Below are 22,187 nucleotides of genomic sequence, written 5' to 3' on the forward strand. Positions count from 1 at the left end.
TTAACATGCAGTATAACTGTGATCCTGATAGATAGCATTTGAGATTTCATGGCCAATGCTTGTTGAAATCAAAGCAGCCATGGTGAGATACCAACAAGCCTTTGGAAAAGGCTCTTTGTTCATAACTGTGAGAACTAGAATAATAGAACCATAGAATTGTAGGGTTGAAAGGGACCCCGAGGATCATCTAGTCCAACCCCCTGCAGTGCAGGAATATGCAGCCATCCCATACGGGGATTGAACCTATGACATTATCAGCCCCCATGCTCTAACCAACTATGCTATCTCACTATATTTTGGTGAGAAGGGCTGTAGCTCAGTGGCAGAGCATCTGGTTTACATGCCAAAGGTCCCTCGTTTGATCCCTGCATCTCCAGGAAGGGATAGGAACACCCCTGTCTTGATCTCTGAAAAGGAGCTGCCAGTCAGTGTGGACAATACTGAGAGGGATGGACCAAGAGCCTGACTCTTCCAGCTCTGACCAGCAGTAGCTCTTCATGGCCTCTGGCAGACGCTTTTCCGATCACCCAATCCTCAAGTGCCACCCCCCTGGGGATGAAAGTTTGGCCCCCTGTTCACAAGTCCCATCTGCCTCCTCATGGAATGATAGAATTGTGTAGTTGGATCTCCCAAGGTTCATCTAGTCCAGCCCTCTGCAGTGCAGGAATGTCAACTAAAGCATCCATGACAGATGGCCAGCCAACCTCTGATTACAAACCTCTAAGGAAGGAGAGCCCAACATCTACCAAGGGAGTCTTTTCAACTCTCCTATCCCTTTACAGACTGAGAAGGTATTAAATTATTTCTCTCCAGGTCCCTCCTGAGTTGGCTTGTGTGTTTTTTTTGCTTGCAAAGCTCCTTATCAGCCAGTGACACCCGCAGGGATTTCCTGCCCAGGTTGTCCATCCCAGTCCTGATTTGCACAGGAAGGCGGGAATAAAAAGGCTGCCCTTCCCCATCCAGAGGGACCTCTTGTCTCCAGACAGCATCACAGTGGGACCACGGAGGGAGAGAAAGAGGGAGCAAGCACAGAAGCAGCCCCGGCTGGGGAGGGCAGGCCTCCCGCCATGGAGCTGCGAAGGCCGGCAGAGGTGGTGCTGGCCATGGTGGCAACTACGTTCGATGGGAGTTGCTTAGGGAGACAGAGAGTGGCCCACCTTGCCTGGCCGCCGCAGAGGGGCACAGACAGCTGACAAGGACACATGGCAGGTATCGTATGACTGTTGAGGTTCTAAGGCTTGGGGTTGTTTGGGGAGCCAGACCACAGAGGATGGCTGTCGTTCAGTGGCAGGTGCGAGGTTCAGTCCATTTATTCAGAATTATGAGGACTGTGGTCTTTTATTTTTAGGAGAGGGGCTGTTGCTCAGTGGCAGAGCATTTGCCTCTCACGCAGAAGGACCCAGGTTCAATACCCAATGACTTCGTCAGGCAAGGCTGGGAACATGAGCTGCCTGAATCCCTTGAGAGCCACTGCTGCCAGTCAGTGCTGGCAGTCCTGAGCTACATGGGCCAGTGGTCTGGCTCTGTTATAAGGTAGCTTCCTGTGGCTTTATATAATGCAGTCCTTTCTTCAGTACCATGAGGACTAGAATCTTACTTTATTTTTTGGGAAAGGGTCATAGCTCTGTGGAAGAGCAGAAGGTCCCAGGTTTGAGCCCCCACCCTCCCACTGGCAGCAACTCTAGGTAGGACTGGAGTCATTCTCTATTGGTAATCCTAGAGAGCTCCTGCGGCTGCTCAGTGTAGACAGAACTGAGCAGAACATAGTGTTTGAAGGCACTTCCTATGCTGCTGTTTAATTCTGCCCTTTATTATACAGAACAATGAGGACTGGAACCTTATTTGGTTTCGGGGAGAAGGTCTGTAGTACTGTGGCAGAGCATCTGCTTGGCACGCAGAGGGTCCCGGGTTCAATTTCTGATGGCATTTCCAGGACTGGCTAGGAGAGACCTCTTCTCCAAAATCTTTCCAGTCAATGTGGGCAATAATGAACCAGATACTCAACGTAAAGTGGGTTCCCGTGTTCCTGTTTAATTCAGCCATTTGGCCGTTACCATGAGGACTAGATGCTTACTTTATGTTTATAGGAAGACCCATAACTTAGCAGCTGAGTACTTACCTGTTTTCCATACCAAAAGTGCCAACTTCAATCCGCAGTGGTGCTCCAGGTAGGGCTGGGAATAAATAAAGTACCTTGCCTGGAAACCTTAGAGTTTTATTGCCAACGCTGAGCTAGAGATGCCAGTGATCTGACTTGATAGGAAAATAACTTTGAGAGCAGTGGAAGAAAAATGATAATATTTGAAATGGAAGAATGTGTCTTAGGTTAAATGTTTATTAGAATGCATTATGTAGATAGGATGGGATGGAGAACAGCATGTAAGGAAAGGTGGGAAGTAAAAGTTTAAAGAGAAATGTATAACAAACTTAAAAGCTGGAATTGGTATGTAAATATTTCAATGTTTAATAAAATTTTTGCACAAAAAAGGAAAAATAACTTTGAGGAAGCTTTCTTAAAAAGAAAAGAAAAGAGGACTGTAGTGTGGAGGTCTCGGGTTCAATCCTGAGCTCCTTCACATAATGACTGGGAAAAAGACTCCAGCCTAAAATCCTGGAGAGCTTCTGTCAGTCAGTGTAGACAGTACTAAGCTAGTGCAGGTGATATATCACAGTGCTGTCTACCACAGAGCTGTGGCCCTTCCCCTAGGCATAAAGAAAGATTCTAGTCCTCATAGTTCTGAACAAACTGGAAATCAGGAAGCTACTTTAGTCAGAGTCAGACCATGGGTTCCTTTAGCTCGGTGTTGTCTGCACAGACTGGCCGTGGCTCTCCAGGATTTTGGACAGGATTCCAGCTTCATCTGGACATGCCAGGCATGGAACCGGGGTTCTTTTGCATGGCAAGCAGAAACTCTTGCATGACTCTTTCCAGTCATCTTTTTTCTGTTTTCAGAGCGTGAAGATTAGCTGTGATTCCTGCATTGCAGGGGGTCAGATCTAAAATTTGATGTTACTGTGAGATACAGTAGGGGAGCGGGCAGGGGGGCTGGCCGTCTCATTTGCATCTGGTCAAAGCAGCAGAGAGTAGGCTGGTGGGTTGGAATGGGTGTGACAACCTCTGACTACCCATGCCAAGCCCCTCACAACTCTTTCTTTTGCCACTCTCTTTTGGACCTGAGTGAGGGAAGTGGCAGAGCAAATCCGCCTTCCCTGTAAGCGGGATGAAAAGGCTCTGCCAATGTTCTTGGGTGACTTTCTAAAATGCTACGGCAGATTTTGAATTCCTGACATATTCCTAATTTTCTTTAATATTTGACATCCGTGGTACAAAAAGGATGTATCGGTAGCTGAAATACTTTCCTGCATATCAGGGAAGGGAGCCTTTTGCACCCCCATATATTATTGCACTCCAGCTCCCATCAGACCCAGGAGAGAGCATGGCCAACCCTCAGAGGAGATGTGAGTTCAAGTCCAGGGTCCCCAACCTTTAATGCCTTTAATGTGCTCTGCAGAAACCAGCAAGGGACTCTTTTCACAGCTGGAATGAAGCACTGCCACCTATTAATGTCTGCAGTGGGGTGGTGGTTCAGCTGCTGTAAAAAAACCCAAACCAAACACAGGAGCAGGAGTCAGTCAGAAAGTTGGCAATCTGAGCAAATTGTATGTATTAGCCGTCTCATTAATGGATGCCTGATTAAGGCATCCCACAAAACCACCTCTTAGACTATGCACAACTGTGCTTTTTCCTCTTGCTCCAGCAGTAAGAAGTCAAAGTGCCCTTTGGAGAGAATCCACTTTGGTTTAATGACAGATGACGGATCAAGATGCTTCAGGTGAGTCATTTTAGATGCTGCAATACAGTCCCTAACCTTTTGCCAAGTAAATAAAACAAGGCTAAAATGATATTGTGGAGCTGGAAAAGGTTCAGAAAAGGGCAACCGAAATATCAAGGGGATATAATGACTACCCTTAGAGGAAAGGCTGCTTCATTTAAGACTTTTGGGTTTATGGAAAATGCAAGGAAGAGGCATGGCAGTTTATAAAATGACGCATGGCATGGAGAAAGCATGGGGGCTGACACCCAGGGACATCAAATGAAGCTGAAGGTGGGATGGTTCAGGACAGATGAAAGGGATAATTTCTTCAAACAGTGCAGAGCAAAATTGTGGAGCTCACTCCCTTAGGAGGCAGTGATGCCCATCAGCTTGGATGCTTTAAAAGAGGATTGAGCAAATTCATGGAGGAGAGGACTATTGATGGCCATTAGCCATAAAGACTATGTTCTGCCTCCACAATTGGGAGGCAGCAATGCTTCTGAATACCAGTTGCTGGAAACCACAGGAGGGGAAAGGGCTCTTGTCTTAGAATTCCGCTTGCTTGTTTCCTACAGTCAACCTTTAGACTAATGTGAGAACAGGAGGATTGACTAAATGTGCCACTGGCTTCTTCTTCTGTTCCAAGTGAGGCTGCCGTATGTAGACTCTAATTTGTGAGGCTTAAGCTAACTGTCTGTCTAGCCCGATAACATTTTCTGTGATCAGCAGCAGCTCTCCAGGGTTTCATGAGGACTAGGGTCTCTCATGATCTGCCACAAATTGCTTATCTGTTGTCAGATACTGAATTTACTGTGCTTCAGACACATACTTGATATTTAAAGCACGTTTTACTTTTCATACGGCTACAGTTCCTAGCACCCTCAACAAACTAGGTAGTTTTCAGGATTCTTTTCGGAAAGAGGAAAGAATGTGCTTAGGACCTAACATATTTCGGTGACAATTGTTTAAAACTATTTTAATTGTTGCAACTGGCCCTGGGGCCTTAAGGTGAAGGGCGGTTTATTATTACTATTATTAGTAGTAATAGTAGTAGTAATTTTTGGTGTGTAGACGCTTTTCATTGTGATCGCCACAAGGATCCATGCACAAGTGCTTTCAAAAATAGCTACCGGTATATATTGTTGCGATGATGCCCTGATTTAATAACAAAATTATTATTTAATTGTATTGCTTGCCAAATGTTTAAAAATGTTGAAAGGGTGGGATGCAAGCTGCTGGTTGTATCTAGAGTAGACCCACGGAAATGAATGGGCATTGCTAGCAGGTCCATTTATTTCATGGGGTCAAGTTTGAGTAGGGCTTTGTTCATAAACAAGGGGAAATAAGATGTACTGCAAAATTGCACCCCATTCCCAGATGTCCAACTGAAGGCCCAAGATAGTACCTCAAGATACATACGCTTCAGGTTACATACGCTTCAGGTTACAGAGTCCGCTAACCCAGAAATAGTACCTCGGGTTAAGAACTTTGCTTCAGGGTGAGAACAGAAATCGTGCTCCGGCGGCGTGGCAGCAGTAGGAGGCCCCATTAGCTAAAGTGGTGCTCCAGGTTAAGAACAGTTTCAGGTTAAGAACAGACCTCTGGAACGAATTAAGTACTTAACCCAAGGTACCACTGTAATGGATACCTTTTAAATTTTTGTTTTGTTTAGTGGTACCTTGGTTCTCAAACTTAATCCGTTCCGGACATCTGTTCCAAAACCAAAGCATTCCAAAACCAAAGTAATGCAAAATGGATTTTTGTTAATTAAGTTCTTAACCCAAGGAACCACTGTACCTTGTTCACACGTTGTAGGCTCTCAGCGCTAACGTTCTAGCTTTCCCTTGGGGAGTAAGTCCCATTGTAACAAGGAAGAGCTTATCTGGGGGGGGGGGGGGTGGACAGGATTTGGCTGTAGATAGCAACTCAGGACCAGTTTCACTAGCTTTCTCACCTGCTGTTACCCAGACCTAAGTTTCTGGTTCTCTTGATTCCTGAAGAAGTAACCTCCCTGTTCATTTTTTTTTAACCCCGGGGTTCAAAAACACAAACACGTGTTCAGGCGGTTTATGGAGAAGGAGGAGGCACTGTCCTCTTGGGACAGTTTTCTGAAGGCAAGTTTCTTATCTTTAATGGGAGGAGGAGGAGGGAGAGAACAGTGCAGAAAGAATTCCTTTCTTCTTGCAATCTGCAACCTCTTTGCAAAAAAAGTGGACGGTTCCCCCCTACGTCCAAGGATGGTGCAGAGCTCAAATCTTTTCTTGATAATCCTTTCCTTGAGATCAGTGGACTGGCTGAGAGACAGAAGCGAGCAAAGGCGAGGTAGACATGCTGTGTGTGTGTTTGTGTGTGTGTTAAAAAGCAATTCTGGATATTACTTTAAAAAAAAACGGGAAGAAAAGGAGGAGAAGGAAGCGGGGTGGCAAGGGGATTTGGTTTCTTCGGGGGGTGGGAAGGAAGCGGCCGGTTTGCAAAAGCGCCTCTGCAGGAAAAGTGAGTAGCATTTATTTATTTTTTGGAAAGCGGAAAAGCGCCTGCAAGGACCGTTGCTGGGGGCTTTTAATGTTGCTCCCCCCCCCATTTTTCTCTCTTGTTTGCCCGCTTTGGTTGAGGCAAAGCGAGACTTAAATCAGCTGCTGGATTTGGGAGGAGAAAGAGGGACCTGTGTGGTGTTTTGTGTGTGTGTGAGATTCCAAAATCCGGTTTCTTTTTTTCTTTTTGCTAATGCAAGATTTTTTAGTAAAGAGGGAGGGAGTTTGGGGCGGTGGGTGCCTGTTGTTTGTTTGAGCCTCGTTCGCTCGTGCAATGCAACTTTTGCAAAACATTTTGCAGCGGGCGGCGAAGGGTCCCTCTCGGTGGCGCGGGAAGCGGAATTTGCAGAGGTGGAGAAGAGGGCAGATAAGGCAGTAGAACTTAGGAGAATCTCCTGCACAGATTTGTTGCAGGAGTTGTTGCTTAAACAATAGGACTGAACCGGGCGGGCGGGTTGTGAATGGGTTCCAAACCCGCCCCCGGAGAGAATCTCCTTCGCTTCTGTTGCTTGAACAATAGTTATTTCTCTACCCACCCCGTTGCACAGAAGACTCCTTTTACACAAAGTGTAAAGCTCTTTAAATTTATATATTGTATATGTATGACAATTAGACGACCTCCCCACCTAGTGGTGGTAAAAAATGTTTAACTTGCCGTTAACATAGAAAAACTTCATTTTTTAGCAAATGCATAAAGAAAAGTATTTACGCGTGTTTAAAAAATAATAATGCACAGGATATTTTAGATAGCTGATGCAACCTGTTTTGACCAATAATGTTTTTCAAACCCAATCTTTATCTATTCCTTATTTAATAATATGTATATGTACTGTATATGCATTGCAAAGGAACAGCAACCTCAAAGTGGTTTATGAAAAGAATAAAACAACGAGATTATCAGTTTAAAAAAAGTTTTTAAAAGCTATTTAAAATTTTAAACCAAACATGCTTTTTTAAAATGCTGCTTTGACCTCACAATGGTCCTGCGAGGGAGGCCTGATGTTGAGAGCTAGTAAGATCAAATTGGTTGTGGAGGAGAAGGGATGTGATCCCTTGAACTGTTGAGGGAGTTGGGCATGCTTAGTCTGGAAAAGAGGATACCGAGTGGAGATATGATAGCCATCTTCAAATCTCTAAAGGGCTGTCACATGGAAGATGGAGTGAGCTTGTTTTCCCCGGCTCTGAAGGGTAGGACTTGAACCAACAGTTTCAAGTTACAAGAAACGAGGAAGAACTTTCTAAAGGCAAGAGCTGTTCTAAGAGATGTTCTACAGCGGAATGGTCTCACTTCGGAGGTTGTGGACTTCATTGGAGGTTTTTAAACAGAGATTAGGGACGCGGGTGGTACTGTGGGTTAAACCACAGAGCTTAGGACTTGCCGATCAGAAGGTCGGCGGTTCGAAGCTCCCGTTGCTCGGTCCCTGCTCCTGTCAACCTAGCAGTTCGAAAGCACATCAAAGTGCAAGTAGATAAATAGGTACCACTCTGGCGGGAAGGTAAACGGCGGTTCCGTGTGCTGCTCTGGTTTGCCAGAAGCAGCTTAGTCATGCTGGCCACATGACCCGGAAGCTGTCTGCGGACAAATGCCGGCTCCCTTGGCCAATAAAGCGAGATGAGTGCCACAGCCCCAGAGTCGGTCATGACTGGACCTAATGGTCAGGGGTCCCTTTACCTTTAAGCAGAGGTTGGATGGCCATCTGTCATGGATGATTTAGTTAAGATTCCTGTATTGCAGGGTGTTGGACTATATGACCCTTGGGGTCCCTTCCAACTCCGCAATTCTATGATTCTGTGATTTCACTTTGCTGGCTCTGACTGTGGAGGCAGATCATAGTCACTGTGGTTTGTAGCCGTTGATAGACTCTTGCTGCTCCATGAAATTGTCTAATTATCAGCTTCAGTAATTTAACTGAGAGATTCCCGCTGCTCCTAGGTGTCCGTCCTGTTCAAGTGAGCTGAACGAATTTGGAAGCACTTTGCATGCGTGTAGGAGACTGGAGATAATTCTCCAGCACAAAGTTGAGCAGCTGGAATGAACTGGTTGTGTGTGTGTGTGTGTGTGTGTGTGTGTGTGTTTGAGAATCACACTTTGAATCTCAGCCTCTGAAGGAGAAGAGCAGATCACAGGTAAAAAGATGCACCTGTCTGTGGGTTTTCCAGAACTTGGTCAAAAACAGTGTTCACTCAATGGGCAATAAAATAATGGAAAATCCATTTGAAACAGCAGGTCCCAAGGGGAACTGTCCCATCAGCTCCAGACTCCAACACTTTTAGGAAAAAGTTTAGCAGCACAGGAGCAGAGCTGGTGGTTCAAAGGTCCTTCCTCACCATGGGTGGTGCTGGCTGCTGGGAGCCTTACCTGGAGATGAGGTAGGACTGGAACACAGGACATAAGCTCTGCAGTGGCGCTCTCAAGCATCTCCCTGTTGATTGCAACCTATATGAGGAACCAGGTTGGTTTTAAGTGAAACCTAGGATTGCAGTTAAGCCACAGTGTGCCCTATTTACTATAGAGTCATAGAATTGTAGAGTTGCAAGGGACCCCCAAGGGCCATCTAGTCCAACCCCCTGTAGTTCAAGAACCACAGCTGCTGTGCTACATTGACATTGCTTACAAATTTTCAGAAACCAGCACTGTCCCTTCATAACGTGGAGATATTTGTGAATGTTTCCCATTATCTGGCATCATTCTCATTTAGTTAGTGGCGCTGATGGAGAGGAATGTTGTGGGAATGTATTTAGATCTGAGTCGGGCTGACTGCTGGAATTTATCTTCCTGCAAGCATAATTTCATGACTGCACAGTTGATGGTGTTCTGGGATTTATTTATTGTTTTGGAGTGGAGGAACGGGACCTGGAATGCACATAAGGGAGTTGTGTGAGAGTTAACACAGTTTCGGCATGAATTGGAAGAGATTTTTACATCTCCAATGAGCCGCTGCTAATTCCTGGCTCTTAACCGCTGACTATGCATTATGAATGTTTAGTAATGTCCAGACCCCAAGGGGGGGGGGCTGGCTTGGATATTTGACATTTCCCAAGATGCTGTGTGCTACTCAGAATTGTAGAGATGGAAGGGACCCTAAGGGTCATCTAGTCCAACCTCCTCCAAATGCAAGAATCTCAGGACAGGTGGCTGTCCAACCTCTGCTTTAAAACCTCCAAGGAAGGAGAGTCCACCACCTTCCAAAGGAGACTGCCTCACTGTCTCACAGCTCTTACTTTTAGAAAGTTTTAGCTGGAATGTTTAGTATGTTTAGTCAGAACCTCCTTTCTTGTAGTTTGAATCAGTCGCTTTGGGTTCTCCCTTTCTGGTGCAGGGTCACATTTACACCATTCATTTAAAGCACATGGTTTTCCCTCAGAAACCCTGGGCACTCTGTGAGTTTTCACCTCACAGAGCTGCAATTCCCAGCACCCTTAACAAACCACATTTTCCAGGATTCATGGGTGTGTTTTAAATGTGTGTTAAATGCATTTTACATGTTTTAATCAAGTGTGGCCTTTTAAGTAATTCCTCGTGGGCATATTTTGATCAGAAATTCTCACCAAATGCATTGGGTGGAGCAGGGTGCTATAGGGACACCCCATTATTTGAAGAACCTCGAGTTTCCCCCTGCTTTCTATGGTGATGGCAACTGGTCTGGAAGCTGTTCCCGGGTCCAGCTTTGCTAACCAGATGTCCAGTTAGCCAGATGTCCAGAAATCAGGGTTTGAACTTCTGGACCAGAGGCACGACCACAGCTGCAGCAGCAGTTAGGGCAAAGCCAGGAGATCAGTGACAGTGGCAAATGTGAGATGCCAAAAAGTCTTTTCAGCCATCTGGTTTCTAAAAAGCATTCAGCATATCTATCTTTCAGTTAAAGTTTATTTCCATGTTCAAATCTCTTCATTTGCCTGGGGTGGGGTGGGTTAGTGCTTCTTCCTTTACAAAGCTGGAGAATTCTGACGGCTAGGGGTGAAACTTTCGCGCATTTCATATAATTCATCTATCATCTATCTATCATCTATCTATCTATCTATCTATCTATCTATCTATCTATCACCACTCCATTAAGGAATATTTTGTCTCCCATTGTTCTCCCCAAGTTAATAATAATGCTTTATATGTAGGAGTGTAAATTACCGTATTTTTTGCACCATAACACTCACTTTTTTCCTCCTAGAAAGTAAGGGGAAATGTCTGTGCGTGTTATGGAGGAAATGCCTACGGGTGGCATGCCTACGGATTTTCCTCCTCTAAAAACTACGTGCGTGTTATGGTCGGGTGCGTGTTATAGAGCGAAAAATACGGTACTCTGCAGAACAGTTTCCTGCAGATTTTCTCAGGTGCTGATCAAAAATCCCCCGTGCTCTACATTAAGAGGAGTCTGGCTGCTGGATTGGACCCAGAGCCTGCCTCATCCTGCGTCTGGTTGTCGGGCAGATGCCCTTTGGAAAACCCACAGTGAGCAGGATGCAAGCACGATAGTGCTCATGACTGAAACCATCAGCTCTGTTTGTGGGTTGCTAAACTTTTCCCTAAAAGTGTTGAGGTCTGGCCCTGATGGGACAGTTCCCCTTGGGACATAAGAAGAAACTGCCTTGTCAGATAATTAAGAACATAAGCAGAGCCTGCTGGTTCCAATCTAGTACAGTGGTACCTCGGGTTACAGACGCTTGAGGTTACAGACTCCGCTAACCCAGAAATAGTACCTCTGGTTAAGAACTTTGCTTCAGGATGAGAACAGTAATCGCGCAACAGTGGCGTGGCAGCAGCGGGAGGCTCAGGTTAAGAACAGTTTCAGGTTAAGAATGGACCTCGGGAACGAATTAAGTTCTTAAACCGAGGTACTGAGGTACCACTGTACACTGTTCTACACAGTGGCTCCCTAGGTGTTCAAAAGGGAAACCAGCAAGCGGGGTTTGAGCACAAGAGCCCTCTCCCCTCTCTTGCAGCAACTAGGATTCAGAAGCATCGTTGCCTCTGTTAAGGCAGAGCCTGGCCATTGTGGTAGTAGCCTTCAATATGAATTTGTCCTCTATGAATTTGTCAAATCCCTTTTTAAAAGCCGTCCAGGCCAGTGGCTGTCATTGTCTCCTGTGGGAGGGGGTTCCATAGTTTAACTATCTGTCCTGAACCTTCCAACAGTCAACTTCATTGGATGTCCACAAGTTCTAGTGTTATGGGAAAGGGAGAAAAAGGGAGTCGCCCCCCCCCCCGTCCACCTTTTACTTGCCATGTAGTTTGTCATTCGTTTTATTTTTTATTATTATCATGTCATGTTTATTACAAATGCTGGGATCCCTGCATGGCAGGAGGTTGTACTAGATGACTCATGGGGTCCCTTCCAACTTTACAGTTCTGTGATTCTGTGTCACCTCTTGCTGGCTCTGGTGATTTAAATAGGTGCTCAAATATTTGACTTTTCATTGTTTTTGACTGAGTCCCTGAAAACCCACAGACAGGTGCATCTTTTTTTACCTCTTACCTGCCCTTTCCCTTTCGTCTACAACTTCATTGTCTACAACTTTATTAACATCTATCTACAACCCCACTAGTATCTCTCAGTATTGTGAATAACACCGAACTTACCTTTTGTTGGTATCTTCATGGACTTATCTAAAAGACTGAGTTAAGCATTTGAAAAATCTATTGAAACCAGACATTATAAGTTCATTTTAGGCTGGGTAGTTCGCAAGTCTCTGTGGCTTTGTTTAATGTTTTGTATTTTTCTCAGAAGGTTGATAAAGTATATATAATTATTGCGACGAGTGAGACCTCGTCGAAACGTCGCCTAGACACCCCAACTCTTACACGGGAAGACACCCGAAGACACCAAAACCTGCATTCCTGTACCCGTGAAAATCTACGAAAGCAATTATTGCTCTGTGTATATTAATCGCCAACGTGTTGCATGAGTCGTACTACTTTCCCTTTCAGAGGCTGGGATTGCAAGTGTGACATATTCTCTCCCTCTCTCTCTCTCCCTCTCTCTCTCTCTCTCTCTCTCTCTCACACACACACACACAACCCCTGCTCATTTCAGCTGTAGTCTCCTGCATTCCTGCAAAGTGCTGTCAAATTCCTTCATCTCTCTCTCTCTCTCTTTTTGTTTCCAGGTGTGCGCACTGAAGAGCCCCTTGCTGTGAAACACCCCCCCCACCCATACCTGTATTTGCTACACTGGAGGGGTGGGGGAGAAAAGGCCCAGCAGAGGATAGGAAATGAGGAGGATCAGCTGCCTTCTGGCATTGGTCCTTTTCATCCTTGCTGTGATCAATGCTGAGTGTTCCTCTAGACCAGGGTAAGTGTCCTTTCTCTTTGGGGCCCCATTTCCAAGGCTGTTTTGCTTGGAGCGTCATGGCCAAGTGGGAATTTGAACTTAGATCTCCCAGATCCTAATCTGATACTCTAGCCACTGCACCACACTGCCTAGTAGGTTGCAAGAATGCTGGGATATTGTGTTGCTTTCTACTTGATTTCACTGGCTCTCCTTTTTCCTTTCCTTTCTAAGGAAGGCTCCACAAGTAATTTAAAAATATGTACATGTGTGTGTAAATGCGTGCGTAGGAGGCCAGATATCAGATTCTGACATATGCAACTATTTAACTGGATTTATATACTGCATAATCATCAAAACATTTAAGTGGGTTACATAAAATACAAAAAAACGCACTAAAACTACCAGCGAAATCGGACGTTGAAAACAAGTTTGCATATTAAAATACACATCAGCTTTTGCATGCCTGGGGAGGAAGTTTTTCACAGCTAGGCCAAAAACAGGCCCCTGCCTCAAATCAAATTTCTTCCTCGCTGGAGGAGGGATCCTTGCAAGTGCAAAACGGACAGGATGTGGCACGTGTTGCGGGGCTTGTATTGTGCTGCTGTAAACCTGATGTGGGGGTCTGTATTTGGTTTCTCCATTGCAGGCCCAGAGTGTGTTCCATGGGGCTGAAGAGCCAGGTGATGTCCTACCTCGTGTCCCATGCCCAACCTATGTACCAGCCTTACCTCACCTTGTGCCAGGGATACAGGCTCTGCAGTATGTACAGGTATGGAGTAATCCTCAGCCTTTTTAGTGTAGACAAGGGTTTCCCAAACTTTGGTCTCCAGATGTTGTTGTTTTTTTGGACTACAACTCCCATTATCCTTAGCTAGCAGGAGCAGTGGTCAAGGATGATGGAAACTGTAGTCCAGAAGCAACATGAGACTCAAGTTTGGGAAACCCTGATTTTTTAAAAAAAGTCAAATAAGAGGTGGAAGTTTTATCAAATTAAGCACAGCATGGGGGAAAATGGGTAGAAGAAGAAAAAAGTTTTACTGCCTTTCTAAGTAACACTGGAAATGGCAGAGATCCAATGATGTTGAATGCTGGAAGATTCAGAGCAGATAAAAGGAAGGACTTAATTCAGTCGGCACATAGCTAAACTGTGGGACTTTCTTCCTGCCTCTGCAGTTGGTGGCTGCAGTGCTTTTGAATACCATTTACGTGCAACTGCTGGAGGGGGAGAGGGCTCCTGTGCTCAAATCATGCTTGGGGGCTTCTCAATGAGGCATCTGGTTGGCCACTGTGAGGACAAGATGCTGGGCTGGATGGGCCTCTTCTGGCCATCCAGATGTTCGCCTTACTTTCTTTTGAACACTTTTGTTTCCTTTTTCTCGTGGAAATGGTAAAAATAGCCATTTCTTTTTTTAAAAGCCTTGCAGGCTCTGAATACTAAATCTTTGTGTTTTGGCGTTATTTGCAGAACCATCTACAAAACTGCCCAGCGCCTAGCCTATCGGAAGCAGTCCTATCCAACATATGCCTGCTGTCCTGGGTGGAGACGGGCAAATAGTGCCCCTGGGCATGGATGCAGTATAGGTAAGCCTCTCATTCATTCATTCATTCATTCATTCATTCATTCATTCTTCACTTGGTTTCCCAAGCATAGAATCATAGAACCATATACTCATAGAATTGTAGAGTTGGAAAGGCACCCAAAGTTCAACCCCCTGCAATGCAGGAATCTCAACGAGGTCAAATGTGACAGGCGTATGCTTGAAAACATCCAACAAAGAAGAGTCCACTGCCTTCTGAGAGAGTCTGTTTCACTGTGGAACAGTTCTTACTGAAAGTTCTTCCTGATGTTAGTTGGAATCTCCTTGCTTGTAACTTGAAGCCATTGGTTCGGGTCCTACCCTCCAGGTCAGGAGAAAACAAGCTTGCTCCATCTTCTATGGGACACCCTTTTAGTTATTTGAAGATGGTTATCATATCTCCTCTTAGTCCCTTATCCAGACTAAACATACCCATCTCCCTCAACTAGTCCTCATAAGACTTGGTTTCCAGACCCTTGATCATCTTGGTCACCCTCCTCTGCCCATGTTCCAGCTTGTCAATATCCTTGAATTGTGGCACCCAGAACGGGACGCAGGACTCCTGGTGGTGTCTGACCTAGGCAGAATAGAGTGGAACTATGACTTCCCTTGATCAGGATACTAGACTTTGTGGATGCAGCCTCGAATTGCATTAGGTCTTTTTGTTGCTGCATCACACTGTTGACTCACATGAAGCTTGTGGTCCACTAATTCCCCTAGATAGTTTTCATATGTACTACTGGCAAGCTAGGTGTCCCCCATTTTATATTTATACCGCTAGTTCTTCCTGCCAAAGTGTAGAACCTTGCATTTGTCCCTATTGAAATTCATTTTGTTAGTTTTGGACCAGTTCTCTGATCTGTCAAGGTCATCTTGAATTCCAATTCTGTCTTCTGCGGTATTAGCTACCCCTCCCCAGTTTGCCATCTGCACCTAGTCATCTATAAAGATGTTTAACAGCAACGGGCCCAGAACAGAACCCTGTAGCATTCCTCTTGTCACTTTTCCCCAGGATGACGAGGAATCATCTGAGGCTCTGAGATTACATCTGCAACCTGTTTAGTACCCTTGAGTTTAGCTCATCAGGATGTCGAGATTTGAATTCATTTAAATTAACTAGGCGTTCCTTTATCACCATTTCTCCTATCTTAGGCTGCAGCTCCCTCGTTGCATCTTCTATTCTGTTATCGCTAGGTGGGACACTGCTTTACTTTTGGGTGAGGACAGAGGCAAAGTAGGGGTTGAACAGTTCTGCCTTCTCTCAGTCACCCAGCAGCATTTCTCCATCTTCCCTATGCAAGGGACAATACCATCTTGGGAGTCAAGATAACCCCACAATTAATTGGTAGTGGATGCAGCAATGAGCTTATATATGTTTATATTCAGTTGCTTTGATATAAGCTAATTAGCTGGCTTTGATGTTATCCTTATCTGTGGGGTTTGGGGTGTTGGGCTCTGAACCCAGAAAAAAAGAACCATTTAGGAGGTTCATTTAGTCAGGTGAAATTATGTATGCTGATTTGTATATAAAGAATGCATGCCCATTTGCTTGGGCTGCAAGTGAGCAGTGGGGACACCACTATTTGCCAGTATCTGTTTATTTGTTGCATTTAAACCCCACCTTTTTTGCTCCCAAGGAGCTCAAGGTGGCCTGCATGGTTCTCTCCCTCCCTGTTTAATCCCCACAACAACCCTGTGAGGTAGGTCAGGCAGAGAGGGAGTGACTGTCTCCTTGTGTTACACCCAAAGCGCTTCAGGGCCAAGTTGTGGTGGTGGGGGGGTTGAACCATGGTCAGTCTTGGGTCCAGTGTTCATAGAATCATAGAACTGTAGGGTTCGAAGGGACCCCAAGGGTCGTCTAGTTCAACCCCCTGCAAGGCAGGAATCACAGCTTCCCTGACAGACAGGCGCCCAGCCTCTGATTAAAAACTTCCAGTGAAGGAGAGTCCACAACCTCCCAAGGGAGTCTGTTCCACAGACCACTGTGGCCTTTTACCTATTACTAATTGATTTTTGAGAAGCAACACACACAGTTTGAAAGCAGAAACATTTCCCTGGGCCACGTTTAAGGATCTTCCTTGCCACACACCCCAGTTTTAACCATGGCCTTCTCTTCCAGCAATCTGCCGCCCCCCTTGCCAGAATGGTGGGAAGTGTCTGTCCCCTAACAAGTGTTCTTGCCCTTCAGGATGGAGCGGAAAGAGTTGCCAGAAAGGTAAAGGCCACTTCCTGCCCCCCCCAAAATTGGTCCTTGAGGACCTTTCTAACCATTTTCTCTCCCTTTCTATCTGTCTATCCAAATACATCAGGACTGCCTTCCATGGGTGCTCAGAATGAATTTGTGGGGGCAGGTCTCTGGTAGTCACAATCTCAACTTCCCTTGCAAAAAAACAAACAAACAAACAAAAGCAGGGTTTTTTTAAAAGATTGAATTCGTTTATTTCGTGAATAAGCCTGGCCCTTCATCCCCAGTTAGAAGCATATAAAAACAGTTTACAACTAAAACCATTCTATGATTGCAATGAGAAACATACTTGTATCTGCTCTGATGGTGGTGAAAACAGCTACGTGCAAGGGAAGCTGGCTGAGATCGTAGTACCGGATAATTGTAGGGTTGGAAGGGACCCCAAGGGTCACTTAGTACAACCCCCGCAATCAAGCGGTATATAGTTTGGGGCTTTGTGACTTTGCTCTTGTGGCTGGACTAAGACCCATCCTTTAGGACACAATTCCTTTCGTGGTTTCAGATGTGGACGAATGTGCTGGAGGGAGGCACGGGTGCAGCCACACCTGTCACAACGTGGTTGGGAGTTACCGCTGCACCTGCCAGCAAGGTTACGAACTCGGTGCGGATGGAAGGACCTGTGAGGCTCTGGGAGTGCCCACGGTGAGCCCAGGTAAGGCCAACCTAGATCAGCCGAACTCTTGGGGTGGCCTTGTAGCTTTGCCTTGCATTTCAGCCATTATTATTCTAAATAGTGCATAAGTTAAACTGTGGAACTCACTTCTGCAGGAGACAGCCATCAACTCGGATGGCTTTAAATAAGGATTAAACTAATTTCACGGATGAGAGGACTGTCAGTTGCTACTAGCCAGGTTGGCTAATCTCTGCCCTCATGGTCAGAGGCAGTAGTGCTTTTGAATTCCAGTTGCTAGAAGTCACAGGTCCTGTTTGGGGTCTTCTTCCCATGGGGACCTCTGGGTGACCATTGTGGGTTTGTCCACACTTCCACTTGTCCTGTGCCTAGAAAGCATGGGTCTGAGTGGGTTTTTTTGTTTGCCCTGCTGCTTTCCCCCCAGGGAAAACTTCTGTTTACCACTGAATCGGAACAAAGTCAAACTGCAGAAGAAACTGATTGGCATTGGTTTCGATTCAGCAGCAAACAGCGCATTTCCCCAGGGGTAAGCGGTGGGACAAGGGGAAGTGTAGAAAAGCCCCAGGAGAGCAAGATGCTGGACTGGATGGTCCGCCGCTTCCTCTTGTGGCAGTGAGTTCCCTAGCTTAACTCTGTGCTGCATGATCTTCCAACATTCAAGCTTCACTGGATACCACCCAGGCCTTTGGAGTACATCGATCCGTTCACACCAGTGTTTGTGCTCTGATCCTGCTTGTGGGCTTCCCATTGGGGCGACTGGTTGGCCCCTGTGAGAGCAGGATGCTGGACTAGATGGGCCATTGGCCTGATCCAGCAGGCTCATCTCATGTTCTGCCTTTTGTTATCAGAGGCATTCAAATTGCACTACCTTTTTTTTTTGCTGCTGCACCACACTGTTAACTAGCAGAAAACCAGCTTTCTCCTATCATCCATAAGTTGTGCTTTGGGGCAGCCCACGTGCTCTTCGTCACCTTTGCCTACCTGTTCTGCATAACATCCATGCGTGGCCTTGGCCTTGCCAAGAGCAGTCGGCTCCGAGTGTGAGCATGCCATGACTCCTCTTAAGTGCCCAGTCTCAGCTCCAGTGGGCTGAAGGAACTGCTTCCCCCATAGTCTGTTTGCCTCCATTGCCCTCTAGCCTCCTGGAAGAAGAGAAGCACCCCGAGCCAAGGCTGACTGCCGCCCATTATTACTTTTGGTACGCGCTGTGCCACTTCAAACTCGTACCGTGAGTAATAATGCGCGGAAGCCCGGCACCTGCGCCAGAAGGACGTGAGAGGACCCACACATCGTCTTCAGATTCTCAGGTGTGCTGCAGAGGACATCCCCCAGTGCCGTGGGAACGACCCCATGCTGCCACCCATGGCCTACAGAGATGTCCTTCTGCCTGGGTGGGACTGGTCAATGGAAACCCTTCCTGTGCAGATGATGGAATTGCAGGTGGGCAGCACACTCATGCTCAGGTCCTGCTTTGGGCACTTGGTTGGCCACTGTGAGAACAGGTGGCTAGACTAGATGAACCCCCTTTGGCCAGACCCACGAGGACTCTGCATAGATCTGCTGTTACCGCAGAACTTCCATGCCCAGGGACAGTCCAGCTATGAATACCAGACTGACTGATTGAATCTTCAGTTTCTTTTGTTCAAGGAACCACCGTTTTACTTGCAATTTTTCTCCCTCTTTGCCGTGAAACCTGTGCAGCTAGGACCACCAACCTGATGGTGGAGGATGAAGTTCGGCAGCTGAAGACCAGGATGGCCGCTCTGGAGGAAGTGAGTCTTCTCTGCTAGTTCTTGGTGGCTGGGAAGAGGGTCCCTCTGCAAGGGTGGGGAACAGGCTCCTGGCCCTTAGCATGTAATTTACTATTGTCATGGTAGAACATCCATGCCCAGGGGCAGTCTACCTGCAAGTACCAGTTGCTGGAAACCACAGGCGGGGAGAATTGCTATTGCATTTGGGGACTTTTTCCCATCAGGGCTGCTGGTGAGGCCACTGTGAGGACAGAATGCTGGACTAGATGGACCCCCTTTGGCCTGATCCGGCAGCCAGGCTCGTCTCATGTTCTTACATTTAACAGATGCTGTGGTGGGTGAGAGAAGGGTTCCTGGTGTGGGGGTTTTGAGTGGCTTGTTGGCTGGTCTTGGTTATGAACCTCTCCATGAGTGGCTTTCCTGTTGTAGTTATGCCTTAGTTAACCATGGCAGCAATGGTTCCTCTTCTTTTTTTAATCAAAAGCGGCAGCTGGGGTCACACTTGGTCTTTGTGGGTAGATACCTGTTGCTCACCTACTCACTAAAGGTTTACCTGTTTCTCTTCCACCACTCTCCCCCCCACCCACGGCCTGCCAAACTTCTCTGGGTAGAAATTTCAGCTCACGCTAGCGCCATTCCTCAAAGTGGAGGTACCAGGGTTGGAGGGGACCCCTGCTGACCCCATCGCCCTCCTGGTGCACTCTCTGCAGAAGCTGGACAGAATCGACTCTCTCAGTGAGCAGATCTCTTTCCTGGAGGAGCGGCTGGAGTTTTGTAAGTGGCAATAAAGTGTCTGCTGGTGGGGGGACAGCAGACTGCACAAGCCTCCCTTTCATTAACCCTGTTTATTCCCCTTTCAACAAATGCTGGGAAATGGGAAACACACAGGAGCGTAGTGGCAAATTCAGAAGGGCAACGTCTTTTCTTGATAATTACACCCCTTCTAAGGTGATACAACCTGGGAGAGCCAGTGGCTAAGAGTGTCGGACTAGGGATCAAGGAGAGACCATGGTTTGAATCCCCCCCCAACTTGGCGCTGAAGCTCACTGGGTGTGACCTTGGGGGCCATTCACTGCCTCTGAAACAAACCTACCTCATAGGGTTGTTGTGAGGATTAAATGAGGACTAGGAGCTGGTAGACTAGGGTTCAAATCCCCACTCGTGTTTTTATTATTTTGTCTTTTAATATATCTGCTTTTATATTGTTTTAGTTCTATTAAGAGTTTAATTCCTATTTAACAATAATCTTCTATACGTTTGTAGCTTTTTGTATTTTTATGTGTATTGATTTAATTGTGTGTTGATTTAGCTGCCTTGAATCCTGGAAGTAGGCCGGGTATTATTATTATTAAATAATAATAATAATAATAATAATAATAATAATAATAATAATAATAATAATAATACAATAAAAGCTGGCAGGGATGGGGGACAACATCTTGTTGGATTTCAAACAGATGGGAATATCATTTTGATGGCTTTGATCACTTCTCTCTCTCTCTCCGCCTTGCAGGTTCTTGCAAAAATGAACGTTAAGGAAGACAACAGAAGATTCAAATGGAGCAGGATTCCTAGCCTCTTCTGTGTCACCAAAATATGCATCTGTACAGCAGCGAATAACTTTGTGGACTAAAGAAGCAAAGTGAAGCCATCAGGTGATAAAGAAACACAGGATGCCAGCTAGAAAGGAACTCTTATTGGCGTCCTGAAAATTAAGCAAGCTGCAGCTTCTGGTAATAGAGAAGCTTGCAACCCTCATCCCCAAATGTGGTACATAGGAAGCTGCCTTATACTGAGTCAGACCCTTGGTCCACCTGGCTCAGTATTGTCTATACTGGCAGCAGCGGCTATCCAGGGTTTCAGTTCTTTCCTTGAAAATTAAGCAAGATTCTAGACCTCATTGTTTTGTATAAAGGACTCAAGTAGCAACAAAAGAAGCTGTCTTATACCAAGTTAGACCGTTGGCCTTTTTAGCTCAGTAAACTACCTGGTTTGTTTGTTTTTTGGTTGGTGGAAGGAGAAGAGAGGATGAAGGCTGTGTTATCTTAAAGCAGCTCTGCCCAAACCTGATACCTTTGGGACTACAACTCCCATCATTCCTAGCCCTTGAGCCATGCCAGCTGGGGTGGGTGGCTGGCTGATGGGAGTTAAGCATCCGGCAACATAATCAGGCCAGTGGTCCATCTAGTTCAGCATCCTCACAAGAGTCCAGTGGCATCTCAGCTGTGATTCCTGCATTGGATTAGATGATCCTTGGGAGCCAACTTTTCAACTCTATGATGCTTATGTTCTGGAGAGCTGCAGGTTCTGCCCAACTCTGAGCCATGCCTCCTGTTTTCTTCTGCCACCATAAGCGTGTTCAAAACCTTCCTATTTTGAAAATAATTGCCTAGAGAGAACTTAATGGTACAATTTACTCACTCTTCTGCAAAAGTGCAAAGGCTTGACACCAGTAATGACCTGATGCAATATTATTATTTTTTTCCTTTTGGAAATAAGTTGTTTTGTTTTCTCCAATAAAAGACACACACACACAAAGAGAGTTAAATGCTGTTCTTTGGGAAGAGGTTGCAATAATGGGCTTCAGGAGAGGAGGGTGGTATAGCACCCATGTGCAGAAATAGGGTCACTGGGTGTGACCTCTCTTCAGAAGACAAGTAACTGTACTGGGGGAATTTACTGCCAGAAATGGTGGTGGCTGTTACCAACATTCAGGGCTCCAAGTAGATGATTTTAAGAAATCCATAGAGCTTCCAATTCAATTTAGTGGCTGTATACACACCCACTCATATTTGATGATGAGTGTCTGCATTGGAACTCCCTGTCTATTGACACCCCATGGGTGCCCTCTGAAACATTGTTTAGACAAGCCTATACAGGCTATACAGGTGCCAGTTTTAGTCTCTTTTTAATCTATTGTTATTTCAACTTTTCAAAAGACTTAAATTATTGTTGCTAATTTTTCGTCTTGATAATTTTATTATTTTACCTTTTTAGGTTTGTTTTTGTTTTCTTACACAATCAAGTGGTATATAAATTGTATGAAATAAATAAACACAGGCCTCGAGAGTAGAGGATTTTAGAACTTCACAGAGCCTCCCCATTCAGTGGCAATATATCTGCAAATTTTGGGGGGTGGGGGAAGGTGGAATAAGGCTCTGTTGGATAGTTGTTGTGATAATCCTGGTATGAAATTTCAAAGTCATACCGTTTTAAGGCTAATCATTTCATCTCGAACCATTAAATACATTGCTGGGTGAGGAACATCCAGCCTAATTGTGCAAACACCAAGGGAGCATTTGAGACCTCTTCCCGCTGCCCCAAACAGCAAAGCTCTTTCTGCAAAATGAACCACGCCACATCAGAGACAC

At 45.7% G+C, this 22,187-nt stretch overlaps 1 protein-coding gene across 5 annotated transcripts; it reads left to right on the top strand.

Annotated features, from left to right (window-relative positions):
- The first annotated feature begins 920 nt into the window (after positions 1-920).
- EGFL7 (EGF like domain multiple 7) lies at positions 921-21,354 on the top strand. 5 transcript variants are annotated; one of them, XM_083485336.1, is made up of 10 exons: positions 921-1,209; positions 3,762-3,833; positions 12,449-12,633; positions 13,259-13,381; positions 14,078-14,193; positions 16,309-16,404; positions 16,937-17,086; positions 18,767-18,837; positions 19,428-19,590; positions 20,330-21,354. In XM_083485336.1, exons 3-10 carry the CDS (start codon positions 12,554-12,556, stop codon positions 20,350-20,352), a joined length of 822 nt encoding a protein of 273 aa, XP_083341462.1. In that variant the 5' UTR covers positions 921-1,209; positions 3,762-3,833; positions 12,449-12,553; the 3' UTR covers positions 20,353-21,354. The 5 variants fall into 5 exon arrangements, with proteins under 5 accessions (XP_083341462.1, XP_083341461.1, XP_083341465.1 ...); XM_083485335.1 differs by having other exon boundaries at positions 955-1,209; positions 3,759-3,833; XM_083485339.1 differs by lacking the exon at positions 16,309-16,404 and having other exon boundaries at positions 955-1,209.
- Positions 21,355-22,187: the final 833 nt, after the last annotated feature.

The sequence above is a fragment of the Podarcis liolepis genome, assembly GCF_965112155.1.
Source record: "Podarcis liolepis genome assembly, chromosome: Z".
NCBI lineage: Eukaryota > Metazoa > Chordata > Lepidosauria > Squamata > Lacertidae > Podarcis > Podarcis liolepis.

Excerpts from the sequence above, each read along its gene's own strand:
- EGFL7 (XM_083485336.1), top strand. The coding sequence starts at position 12,554 with ATGAGGAGGATCAGCTGCCTTCTGGCATTGGTCCTTTTCATCCTTGCT. Across the intron at positions 12,634-13,258 it reads GAGTGTTCCTCTAGACCAGG|GCCCAGAGTGTGTTCCATGG; the intron begins GTAAGTGTCCTT and ends TCTCCATTGCAG. Across the intron at positions 17,087-18,766 it reads AGTGCCCACGGTGAGCCCAG|CTAGGACCACCAACCTGATG; the intron begins GTAAGGCCAACC and ends AAACCTGTGCAG.